We start from the raw sequence: 13,012 nt of genomic DNA on the forward strand, positions 1-13,012 counted from the left end.
ATAGTGCAGCGCTGTATAGCAAAAAGAGGCCTTGTCAGGAAGGAGGGTAAATTGTCAGGAGGACAAGTGGTTAAAGTGATTCTAAAGGCTTATTTGTTGTTAGGAAAAAATAACAAACATGTCTATACTTCAGGGATGTGCAATTCCTATCGCCCAACACCCGGACATGCAGTTCCAGACATCGGACAGGTGGTTTGTATTCACATTTAGCCCTGCTCCGGGTAAGCAGCAGGGTTTACTTTTTTTTTTTTTGCGGAGCGGACACCAGTGAAGCACGAACAGTTCTTCATGCTATACCAGAGTTAGCAGGCTCTCCACTCATCCATGCTGCTGTCCGGGGTAGGCAGTCCCCTCTCCGCCGGCCTCTCACTAGCTCGGAGGCTCCCTCAGCCCATCCACTCCACTCGGCAGCCCCATTCAGTTTTGGCCACTCCCACACTTCTCTTACTCTCCTCCTCCTTCTTGGACACAGTGACAAACCGCCCTAACCGCACCCCTCACCTCAATTTGTATCTCTCCGTCTTCATACACTCTGCTGCAGAACACACACGCAGCGGGCGGTCTCAAGACCCAGACCACCATAGAGGATATATCAATGGCAACACACATTAACCGCCTTCCGCCCGCCATATAAGGAAATGACGGATGGGTGGAGGTTCTCTCGTTCTGGGAGGACATCATATGACGTCCTCCAACTCTAACCGCCCGGGGGCGCGCAGTGTGGCTGTCAGTGGTATGCTGCTTCCCTGGGACACAGCAGATCAGCGGAAAGTGCCATTGACATCGGCTCTGTCACGTGATCAGCTGTGTCCAATCACAGCTGATCGCATGTAAATAAGGAAATGCTGGTTATCAGCATTTCTCTCCTCACAAGCTGTCAAGCTGAGAAGAGAGCCAGTAATTGGCATTCTTCAGAGGGGATATCTACACTGATGATCAGTGTAGCCCCATCAGTGCCACCTGTCAGTGCCCATCAATGCCCCATATCATTCCTACCAGTGCACATCAATGCCACATATCAGTGCCCATCTGAGCTGCCTTTTAGTGCCAACTATCAGTGTCAGTCAGCGCTGCCTATCAGTGCCCGTCAGTGCCACCTATCTGCTGCCTTTCAGTGCCCACCAGTGATGCCTGTCAATGCCTATCAGTGCCACCTACCTGTGCCTCCTCATCAGTGCAGGCTATCAGTGCCCATCACTGCAGTCTCAGCGCACACCAGTGAAGGAGAAAAAATACTCATTTACTAAATTTTATAACAGAAACTAAGAAAAAACTTTTTTTTTCCCAAAAATTTTCAGGTTTTTTTGGTTTGTTTAGCAAAAAATAAAAAACACAGAGGTGATTAAATACCACCAAAAGAAAGCTCTGTCTCAAAAAAAAAAAAAAAAATGATAAAAAGTTCATATGAGTACAGTGTTGCATTATCATTCAAAGTGTGACAGCACTGAAAGCTGAAAATTAGCCTGGGCAGGAAGGGGTGAAAGTGCCCGGTACAAAAGCAGTTAAACTCTGTACTATTACTAATTATCTACTCCACCTGCCACATCCACATACTGCATTGTACTTTGTGATTGCTGAACGTAGGGATAATCCACCTCTGGCCATCCGCACGCCACCTCTGGCCGTCCGCACGCTCCGCTCGCCACCTCTGGCCGCCCCCACGCTCCGCTCGCCACCTCTGGCCGTCCCCACGCTCCGCTCGCCACCTCTGGCCGTCCCCACGCTCCGCTCGCCACCTCTGGCCGTCCCCACGCTCCGCTCGCCACCTCTGGCCGTCCCCACGCTCCGCTCGCCACCTCTGGCCGTCCCCACGCCACCTCTGGCCGTCCCCACGCCACCTCTGGCCATCAGCACGCTCCGCTCGCCACCTCTGGCCATCCCTACGCCACCTCTGGCCATCCCCACGCTCCGCACGCCACCTCTGGCCATCCCAACGCTCCGCACGCCACCTCTGGCCATCCCAACGCTCCGCACGCCACCTCTGGCCATCCGCACGCCACCTCTGGCCATCCGCACGCTCCGCACGCCACCTCTGGTCATCCCCACGCTCCGCACGTCACCTCTGACCATCCCCACGCTCCGCACGTCACCTCTGACCATCCCCACGCTCCGCACGTCCCCTCTGACCATCCCCACGCTCCGCACGTCACCTCTGACCATCCCCACGCTCCGCACGTCACCTCTGACCATCCCCACGCTCCGCACGTCACCTCTGACCATCCCCACGCTCCGCACGTCACCTCTGACCATCCCCACGCTCCGCACATCACCTCTGACCATCCCCACGCTCCGCACGTCACCTCTGACCATCCCCACGCTCCGCACGTCACCTCTGACCTTCCGCACGCCACCTCTGACCATCCCCACTCTCAGCAGGACACCTCTATAGGTATGGTCAGAGGTGTGAATGCTGAGTGAAGGGATGGTCAGCCTTAATTAAGGTTTTGGTTAAAAAAAAATTTTATCAGGACAAGTAGATTGGGAGCCCGATTTAGTCCTTTGGATAAGTAGTTTTTTGTTTTGTTTTTTTTATTTCCACACCCCTGTACTTACCTGCTGTGTGCAGTGGTTTTGCACAGAGCAGCCTGGATCCTCCTCTTCTTAGGTCCCACGCATGCTCTCCAGGCCCCTGCCTCCCAGCTTGCTATGGGGGCACCTGCTGCTCCGTTTGTCCATTCACACACGGAGCTGCGGCTCAGCCCCTCTCTCTTCTCATTGGCTCACTGACTGTGACTGACAGCAGTGGGAGCCACTGGCTCCCGCTTCTGTCTCAGCCAATGAGAAGAGGGAGTCCCAAGATAGCCAAGACTCCAGTGCACACCACTGGGTTGAGAGGGGGCTTGGGTGAGTATTAGAGAGGGCTGGGGGTGATGCTGCACACAGGTTTTGTTTATCTTCATGCATAGAAAGCATGAAGGTAAAAAACCTTGAGCCTCTTCAACCACTTTAAGCTTTAGTAATAAAACCTGGAAGCTGATTATTGGTTACTTTGGCCAGCGTTGGGCTTTAAGAACATAGAGAGTCCTTCAGATCAGAGAATAATCAACAGAACAAAACTCTTACATGAGCCAAAGTGTGACTAGTCATTAAACTTGTCAGTTAAATAAAAGCATTCACATTATTATGACAACTAGTGCTGCACTAAAAAAAAAGAAAGAAAAAGAAACCACAAACCTGCACTGAGAAATGCAACGCAATGGTTGGGTTTCAAAAACACATTGAGACAAAAGAGGATGGCAGAGTCAGGATAGCCATGATTATTGTGACAATATGCAGTGTGAATCAGGCCCTTGACTGGGTACCATTAAGTAGTTCATTCAGGTCAAACCAGATCTTGTAACTTAGCAATCAGGAATTCCTTGTTGCTCGATTGTGTACACCAGACCTCATGTCTGCCAAACACAGGGTAACATAGTAATACCAACCACTTAGCACTAGTAAAAAGACTGGAAACTTGCAAACAACAATATATATAATTATATGACACCAATGTTGGGAGAGCGCCTTCATCCTTATATTTTTTTGTGTCTGAAAAGGACTAATATTTCTAGAAAACTGTTGTGTATATGGCCAGTGTCATACCTCAAGGCCTCGTTCACCCCAGAAGGTGCATTTTTTGCGCATTCCCACACAGCACATTTTTGGCACCCTATTATTAAATCCTATGGAACACCATTAAATAAATTATAGCAGAATGGAAAGAATAGGGCACCACTACAAACCTGACAAACACTAAGGGAGCTGCGAAGATTCACAGCAGAGATAGGAATATCTGTTGATGGGGGGTGGGCAGTGTGGGCCAGGAGCACCGGCGGGGGAGGAAATAATAGGAAAATCGGGGCTGCTCTGTGCAAAACCATTACACAGAGCAGGTAAGTATGACATGTTTGCTATTTTAAAAGAAAACAATTTTCTCTTTAGAATCACTTTAAGCTGTACACTGCACAGAGACGGGGCTTTGTGGATGAGTGGCCAAAAAAAAAAAGCCACTGCTTAACCACTAGCCTACAGGGCACTTATACCCCCTTCCTGCCCAGGCCAATTTCCAGCTTTCAGCACTGTCGCACTTTGAATGACAATTGCACGGTCAAAGAACACTGTACCCATATGAAATTTTTATCATTTTTTTGTGACAGATAGAGCTTTATTTTGGTGAAATTTAATCATCTCTGGGTTTTTTATTTTTTCTTAAACAAACCAAAAACCACTGAAAATTTAGAAAAAAAATGTTTTTTCTTAGTTTTTGTTATAAAATTTTGTAAATAAGTAATTTTTCTCCTTCACTGATATGCGCTAATGAGGCTGCACTGATGGACACTAATAGGTGGCACTGATGGGCACTTATGAGGAGGCACTGGTAGGTGGCACTGATGGGCATTGACAGGCATCACTGATGGGCACTGAAAGGCAGCACTGATACATGGCACTGATAGGCAGCACTGACTGGCACTGTTAGGCGGCACTGACAGGCAGCACTGATAAGCAGCACTGACTGGCACTGATAGGTGGCACTGATTGGCATTGATAAGTGGTACTGACTGGCACTGATGGGTGACACTGACTGGCAGCTCAGATGGGCACTGATATGTGGCATTGATGTGCACTGGTAGGCACTGAGATGTGGCATTGATGTGGTACTGATGAACACTGGCACAAGGCACTGATGAGCACTGATATAAGGCACTGATGGACACTGACAGGTGGCACTGCTGGGGCTACACTGATCATCAGGGCACACTGATCATCAGTGCCCTGATGATCAGTGCACATGTCCCCTCCTCGGAAAGCTGATTACCGGCTCTCCTCTCAAGCTGTCAGCATGACAGCTTGAGAGGAGAGAAATGCCGATAACCGGCATTTCCCTGTTTACATGTGATCAGCTGTGATTGGACACAGCTGATCACATGACCGAGCCAACATCTTCAGCTCTTTCCGTGATAGGTGATCCACTGTGTCGGAGGGACACAGCGCACCGCCGATCGCCGCGCTGCGTGCTCCCTGAGCCGCGCATGCGCAGTGAGAATGGGAGGACATCATATGACGTCCATGCAGAACGAGACAACCACCTTGCGCCCGTCATATTACTATATGGCGGGCGGGAGGTGGTTAAAGAAAGAGAAAAAAAAAAAAAAAAGACTATACATTCTGAGTTTGACAAACAGCATGTGTGAAAAACTCCAAACACACGGAAGAAGGTTCTCTGGTCGAATGGGACAAAATTGAACTTTTTGGCCTTCATGTATTGTGCAAACCCAACATTCTGAGAACACCATTCCCACAGTGAAGCATAGTGGTGGCAGCATGCTATGGGGATGCTTCTCACTGGTAGGGATCATAGAAATGGTCAGGAATGAAGGAAAGTTGAATATCACCAAATATTTGGAAATTCTTAAAGTAAACCTGTTTCAGTTAGATTTGAGACTAGGGTGGATGTTCACCTTCCAGCAAAACAAAATCATACTGCTAAGGGTACACTGGCCCAAGGCCGATTATTCGCAGGTAATTGCCGCATAGCGATTACATACAAGCAGCTGCAATTAGCTGCGGGAGCCAACAGCCTCCTATTGCTTTCAATTGCACTGCCTCACACAGCTAATCACCAGGACTCCCTGCTGATTTCCTTGCATCTGCTCACTGCTGCCAGAAACGCAGGAGTAAATGTAGCCTAAAGCTGGCCAGGGAACAACCGAGATTCGATCCATCTATGGGTTGGCTGGTTGTACCCAAGTCGATTAATTGACTTGGGTACAACCAACCTGCCTTTTTTTTTTCATGACATCACTGCCAGCACTGACTATTTTGTTCTGCTGGCAACACTGTGCTGATGGAGAATTGAGCGATTTTCTTTCCTTCCACCCAGGAAAGAAAAAAAAAAAAGAAACACATAATCTGTGGCCTACTTTACAGTAAATGTCTTGGAATGGCCTAGTCAAAACCCAGACCTCAATCTAATCGAGAATCTGTGGCGTAGCTTGAAAATTGCTGTACACCAACAAAACCCATCTAACTGGAATGAGCTGGAGCAGTTTGCCAAGAAAGAATGGATAAAATCAGAGTAACTAGATGGTAGAGGATATGTCCTAAGAGACTCGCAGCTGTAATTGCAGCAAATGGTGGCTCTACAAGGCGTTTACTTTTTTGGGGGTGGGGGGTGGAACAGATGATTTATATATACTTTTTTCGCCTTATTGTTTGTGTCACATTAAACAATTATTTGGTGGGCCTTCAAAGCCATAGGCATGTCATGTACATCACATGGTACAAAGGCTCAAAAAATCTTTTTTAATTCCAGGGTTGTAAAAAAACAAAAACAAACAAACACATATCTATACACACAGTGTGTCAGTCCCCTTGACTGTTGCTCCGCCCCCTTCACTGGCAGCAACATTATTGATAGTATGGAGCATGCACAGATATACCGACAGGCTCACCCTGGCCTTTGGGACCAGGGAGATCCCCATGGTGCATCTGCTTCAACTTGTGCTCATCCTTTAGCCTGGGTTCACACATGTGCAGTGCAGGACACCGCATGTGATTTGGATAAGAATTGCACCGCATTTCTATTCAAATCACTTGAGATTCTTTGGGGTGTCATTAATTTAACACTGATACTGATGGCAGATCGCATGAACAGATTCACTGCGTTTCCCGCACCACATATATGTGAACCAGGGCTTACAACACTACACATGGAAACCTGCATGTGTGCAGATGTGTCGAAAGACTCTGTAGGGTCTCAAAGCCCAGCAGAGACCTCCAGCACATCTGTCCACGAGGGCGCACCATCATTCTGACCTAGGCAAAAAAAAGGGGTAACTGCTGTTCTGCAACACCAGAATAAATAATTAAAAATAAGAAAGCACTAAAAAAGTATCCAATTGTGGTAGAGGGAGGGGGCTGGAGCCAGATACACCCATATTGTCTTGAGGTGAAGGTTAGCTTTAACCATTTGCCCTCCCGAGGATTTATCCCCCTTCCTGACTAGGCCATTTTTTGTGTTACGGTGCTGCGTTACTTTGATTGACAATTGCACGGTCATGCAACACTGCTCCCAAATGAAATTGACATCCTTCTTTTCCCACAAATAGAGCTTTCTTTCGGTGGTATTTGATTGCCTCTGCGTTTATTTTTTGTGCTATAAAAAAGCAAAAGACCTACAAATTTGAGGAAAAAAAACTATATTTTTTACTTTTTGCTATTAACCGTGTTAAGCAAAAAATTTTAAAAATCAAATTTCTTCATACATTTATGGCAAAATGTATTCTGCTACATGTCTATGTCTAAAAAAAAAATAACTAGTAATGGCGGCGATCAGCAACTTATAGCGGGACTGCGGCGGGCATTCTGACACTGGGGGGAACTGACTTGGTGTCACTAACATCCCCAGTGACACCAATACAGTGATCAGTATTAATAAAAAGCACTGACACAGTACTAATGACACTGGGCAGGAAGGAGTTAACATCTGGGTCGATCAAAGGGTTAATTGTGTGCTGTGTGTGTTTTACTATGAGGCAGTGTCTGTGCTTTCCACTGTAAGCACACTGCTTTGTATGGCTCTGCTATGCAGAGCCATACAAGGCAGTGTGCTGGAAAAGACAGGGGAGAGAACTGTATTGTTTACATACAGTTCTCTCCCCCGTCAGTAATACTTGGCGATCACCAGGTGCTGGTGAGTAATCACCGGCCGGGACCCAGTGATTGACAGTCGAGGCTGCGAATGGCGGTGCGGGTAGGGCTCACGTGTGCGCCCTATCCGGAAATGCAAAATCACATATACACATATATATATATATATATATATATATATATATATACACACACGTGATTTTGCGCAACCCTGACTCCCTGTAGTAGTATTTCTGCTATAGGGCAAGCGGTTAAAGTGACTCTAAGGGCTTTTTTTTTTTTTAAATAACAAGCATCCTTACCTGCTGTGTGCAGTGGTTTTGCACAGAGCAGCCCGGATCCTCCTCTTCTCAGGTCCCATGCTGGAAATTCTGGCCCTCCCTCTTGTTGGGTGCCCCCACAGCACGCAGCTTTCTATGGGGGGACCAGCTGCTCCATGTGTCCATTCAAACAAACATGGAGCTGAGGCTTGGCTTGCCCAGTTTCCTCATTGGCTCACTGGCTGTGACTGACAGCAGTGGTAACCAATGGCTACTGCTTCTGTCTCAGCCAATGAGGAGAGGGAGTCCTGGGATAGCTGAGTCTCAAGTGCACTGCTGCACACAGAAGGTTTTTTACTTTCATGCATAGAATGCATGAAGGTAAAAAACATTGAGTCTTTAGAGCCACTTTAAGTCAATGCAGAGTATTTTTAAGAAATGAATAGCTTAGAACCATATACGTTGGTGGGGTTATAAATCCTACTGTCAATCAAGAAACAAAAAAAATGTATATATGTATATAATGTATTAGATTGCCTGATCAGCAGACAGCCTCAGTGAGAAGCATGTGTTAAACACATTCTTTATAAAAAGTGCATGGGACTAGTGGTACACAGAGCTGTTAGCACATGTGCTCTTCATTTAATGTACCTTATATGACCTTGACACTGCTATAATCATTCACAGTTTTCCTGAAAACCAGCTACCAAAACAGAGCGAACAGATGTCTACTGCACGTCGCACAATAAACATTATACTATATGCAAATGTTTATGTTAACGCGGTGAAGATGATGGATTACCCTATAACATGACCAGAAATAAAATGACACTCAACCAAAGCAGATTACATTTATTAATTATTCAATGGGTGTGGATGGGTGATCTGGTGTTAAGAGCCTTGCACTTGATTCTACAAGGTCATGGGATCAAGTCCTCCCATCACTACTAATCTCCTAACATCACCCGTAACCATTTCAGTCCACACAAGAAGAAAGCCTGATGGGCAGATCAGCTAAAATAACATTCAAAAGGTCTGAAATTTCGAGGCCATTGGTATAGTCTGCATTCTGTCTTGTAGCAGTGCTAAAAACACACCATGCAGGAAAACCATTCTACATATAGAAAAATAACTGCATCATAAAAACAATCCCATACAGCATGCATCTGCAGCCAATGCACGAGATCTGCACTACGCATATGCATAATTTCATTTCTACTGCAATAAAAAAAAATAGATCATTACTTCAATAAGATAGACCCTGCCCAGATATATGATATATTTCTGTAATCAAATATTACAACAGCATCTCCTGATTTCATAGACATGCAATGAGAAAAGCATTATGGCAGATCTGTAAATATCAAAATGTTTATAAATAAGGAAACCTGAGCCATGTATGAGGATACAAGAGGCTACAGGAGCCATTTTTTTTTTAGATTTGTTGACACAATACCAAAACAAACGGGCTCTGTCAGCAATATTATAGGGGGAGAATAATAGGGGGAGACAACAAAAATGCAACTTCATTTATCCTGAGGCTGAATTAAAAAGGAGGGGGGGGGCTGTGTACACGACATGTGTATAAAACCTCTAAAACAGGTGTGATTTTTATCCATCAGTATTAGACACTCCTCCCACAATGCATCAGTCTAGTGACCTGATGCAAGGGAAAAAAAAAAAAAGGGATCTGCCAGCCATTCAGCACATGAGACCGCATCTGACCACCTTTGTTATTCTAGTAAAAACATCTCATGCCAGCGGAGACAACCCAGTGAACGCATTATTCACCATTGGCAGGGTTTTTTTTTTCCAGAATCGGAGGATTGCAAATAAAAGGAGATCCACTAAAAAAAAAACAAACACCTATTAAAAAAAAGAAATATATTAAAAAATGGATTTATTAAAAAAAAATAACAAAAAAATCTATTAAAAAAAACAAATATAATGATTCATAAAAAAATAATAATCTATTTTTAAAAAAATCTATCAAAAATAAAAATTTATAAAAAATTAAAAAGGATTTTAAAAAAAGGATCTCAAAAATCATGATCTATTTAAAAAAATTTAAATATGATCTAGTTACATTTAAAAAAAAAAAAGATCTAGTAAAAAAAATAGTGGGGTGACTTCTGCAATCTGCAAGAAATCAGCCTGGCAATGAGTGGGGTGACTTGTTCTCCATGATCTGCCACAGCAGCAATAGGCTGGCAGGAGATGATGAAGGCAGGCAGCGGTCGTTCTTGCCTGCAACTGCAAAATAAATATCTCACCTGCCCCTCCTCCACACATAAAAACACATCCAGTGGCAGCCAACTTCTCTGTGTGCCCTGCATTTTGGGTGGGTGGGAAGGAAGGGGGTGGTGGGGTGATCATCAGGCAATGCAGAATAATGGGGGTGAGATGCAATGTTGGGGAGCCCAGATGTGGGGGTGACCTGTGTGAGGAATGAATGACAGGCTGGCATGGAGCTCTCTTACCAGATGGAGTTCTTGATCTTCTGTTGCAGTGCACTGGCCTCTGTCCCTTGCAGTCCTGTCACCAAGGCGGGCAGGCTCCCCGGGGCTGCAGAGGGGGGTAGCTGGGGCTGCTCAGGCCGCTGTTTTTTCGGGGTCTGTGGCTGCTGCTGCTCCTCTGCCATGATGATTGCTGATGCTGGGTTCGGTGTGTGTGAGAGAGAGAGAGAAGCAGAGGGGAGGGAGGAGGGGTGGAAGCAGGAGGACGGAAGGAGCTGTGCACGCTAGGCCTTTACCCCGACCTCGAGTAGCTGGCCTTCCCGTGCTGGGGGGACATGACGAGCGCAGTTCGTGAGGAGAGGCGGAGGGAGGGCAGCTACAGCCGTGGGGACGCGTGGATAGGGGTGAGGGGCATGGTAAGGTTAGAGGGCGAGGGGGGGGGGGGGGTTAGCTGCTAGTCATAGGATGCGGGGTGCTGGAAAGGGGAGCTGAAGAAGGGGGCATGAAGGTGGGGAAGAAGGCAGATGTGCCCCCCTCACAGCTGCACTCCGCCTAAATCCAACACCTGGTCCCACTGCAGCCGCCTGCAGCCCTCACGGCGCTCACTGGAGAGGAGCGGAGGCTGCACCCGGCACTGCGCAGGCGCACTGCACATGACAACAACTACCACACACATCAGGCTGCCTCCTCAACAACAACAGTGCACACTGAGCTCCACTCACAGCTCATACTGGGATGTCCTCACCAGTCAGAGCTCATGCTGGGATGCCTTCACCTGTCACAGCTCATACTGGGATGTCCTCACCAGTCAGAGCTCATACTGGGATGACTTCACCTGTCAGAGCTCATGCTGGGATGCCTTCACCTGTCAGAGCTCATGCTGGGATGTTTTCACCAGTCAGAGCTCATGCTGGGATGTTTTCACCAGTCAGAGCTCATGCTGGGATGTCTTCACCTGTCAGAGGTCATGCTGGGATGTCCTCACCTGTCAGAGCTCATGCTGGGATGTCCTCACCAGTCAGAGCTCATACTGGGATGACTTCACCTGTCAGAGCTCATGCTGGGATGCCTTCACCTGTCAGAGCTCATGCTGGGATGTTTTCACCAGTCAGAGCTCATGCTGGGATGTTTTCACCAGTCAGAGCTCATGCTGGGATGTCCTCACCTGTCAGAGGTCATGCTGGGATGTCCTCACCTGTCAGAGCTCATGCTGGGATGTCCTCACCAGTCAGAGCTCATGCTGGGATGTCCTCACCAGTCAGAGCTCATGCTGGGATGTCCTCACCAGTCAGAGCTCATACTGGGATGTCCTCACCAGTCAGAGCTCATACTGGGATGTCCTCACCAGTCAGAGCTCATACTGGGATGTCCTCACCAGTCAGAGCTCATGCTGGGATGACTTCACCTGTCAGAGCTCATGCTGGGATGTCTTCACCTGTCAGAGCTCATGCTGGGATGTTTTCACCAGTCAGAGCTCATACTGGGATGTCTTCACCTGTCAGAGGTCATGCTGGGATGTCCTCACCTGTCAGAGCTCATGCTGGGATGTCTTCACCTGTCAGAGCTCATACTGGGATGTCCTCACCTGTCAGAGCTCATACTGGGATGTCCCCACCTGTCAGAGCTCATGCTGGGATGTCTTCAGTCAGAGCTCACACTGGGACTTCTCTAGCCACAGCTCACAGTGGGACGTCTTCACCAGCCAGAGCTCACACTGGGAAGTCTTCTCCAGTCAGAGCTCGTACTGGGACGTCTTCTCCAGTCAGAGCTCGAACTGGGACGTCTTCTCCAGTCAGAGCTCGAACTGGGACGTCTTCTCCAGTCAGAGCTCGTACTGGGACGTCTTCTCCAGTCAGAGCTCGAACTGGGACGTCTTCTCCAGTCACAGCTCGAACTGGGACGTCTTCTCCAGTCAGAGCTCGAACTGGGACGTCTTCTCCAGTCAGAGCTCGAACTGGGACGTCTTCTCCAGTCAGAGCTCGAACTGGGACGTCTTCTCCAGTCAGAGCTCGTACTGGGACGTCTTCTCCAGTCAGAGCTCGAACTGGGACGTCTTCTCCAGTCAGAGCTCGTACTGGGACGTCTTCTCCAGTCAGAGCTCGAACTGGGACGTCTTCTCCAGTCAGAGCTCGAACTGGGACGTCTTCTCCAGTCAGAGCTCGAACTGGGACGTCTTCTCCAGTCAGAGCTCGAACTGGGACGTCTTCTCCAGTCAGAGCTCGAACTGGGACGTCTTCTCCAGTCAGAGCTCGAACTGGGACGTCTTCTCCAGTCAGAGCTCGAACTGGGACGTCTTCTCCAGTCAGAGCTCGTACTGGGACGTCTTCTCCAGTCAGAGCTCGTACTGGGACGTCTTCTCCAGTCAGAGCTCGTACTGGGACGTCTTCTCCAGTCAGAGCTCGTACTGGGACGTCTTCTCCAGTCAGAGCTCGTACTGGGACGTCTTCTCCAGTCAGAGCTCGTACTGGGACGTCTTCTCCAGTCAGAGCTCGTACTGGGATGTCTTCTCCAGTCAGAGCTCGTACTGGGACGTCTTCTCCAGTCAGAGCTCGTACTGGGACGTCTTGACCAGTCAGAGCTCGTACTGGGACGTCTTGACCAGTCAGAGCTCGTACTGGGACGTCTTCGCCAGCCAGAGCTCGTACTGAGATGTCCTTAACAACAGCA

General features: G+C 47.8%; 1 protein-coding gene across 1 annotated transcript in view; it reads right to left on the minus strand.

Annotated features, from left to right (window-relative positions):
* The window catches only part of RFX7 (regulatory factor X7), a 157,534-nt gene extending 146,566 nt beyond the window's left edge, over positions 1-10,968 (minus strand). The window contains exon 1 of the mRNA XM_089667958.1: positions 10,370-10,968. Coding sequence (XP_089524084.1) covers positions 10,370-10,530 — 161 coding nt within the window. The 5' untranslated portion in view covers positions 10,531-10,968. The remainder of the gene's footprint in view (positions 1-10,369) is intronic.
* Between the last annotated feature and the right edge of the window lie 2,044 nt (positions 10,969-13,012).

Source organism: Staurois parvus, unplaced genomic scaffold (genome assembly GCF_062004578.1).
Source record: "Staurois parvus isolate SC_StPar_1 unplaced genomic scaffold, SC_StPar_1.0 ptg000054l, whole genome shotgun sequence".
In the NCBI taxonomy this organism is placed as follows: Eukaryota; Metazoa; Chordata; class Amphibia; order Anura; family Ranidae; genus Staurois; species Staurois parvus.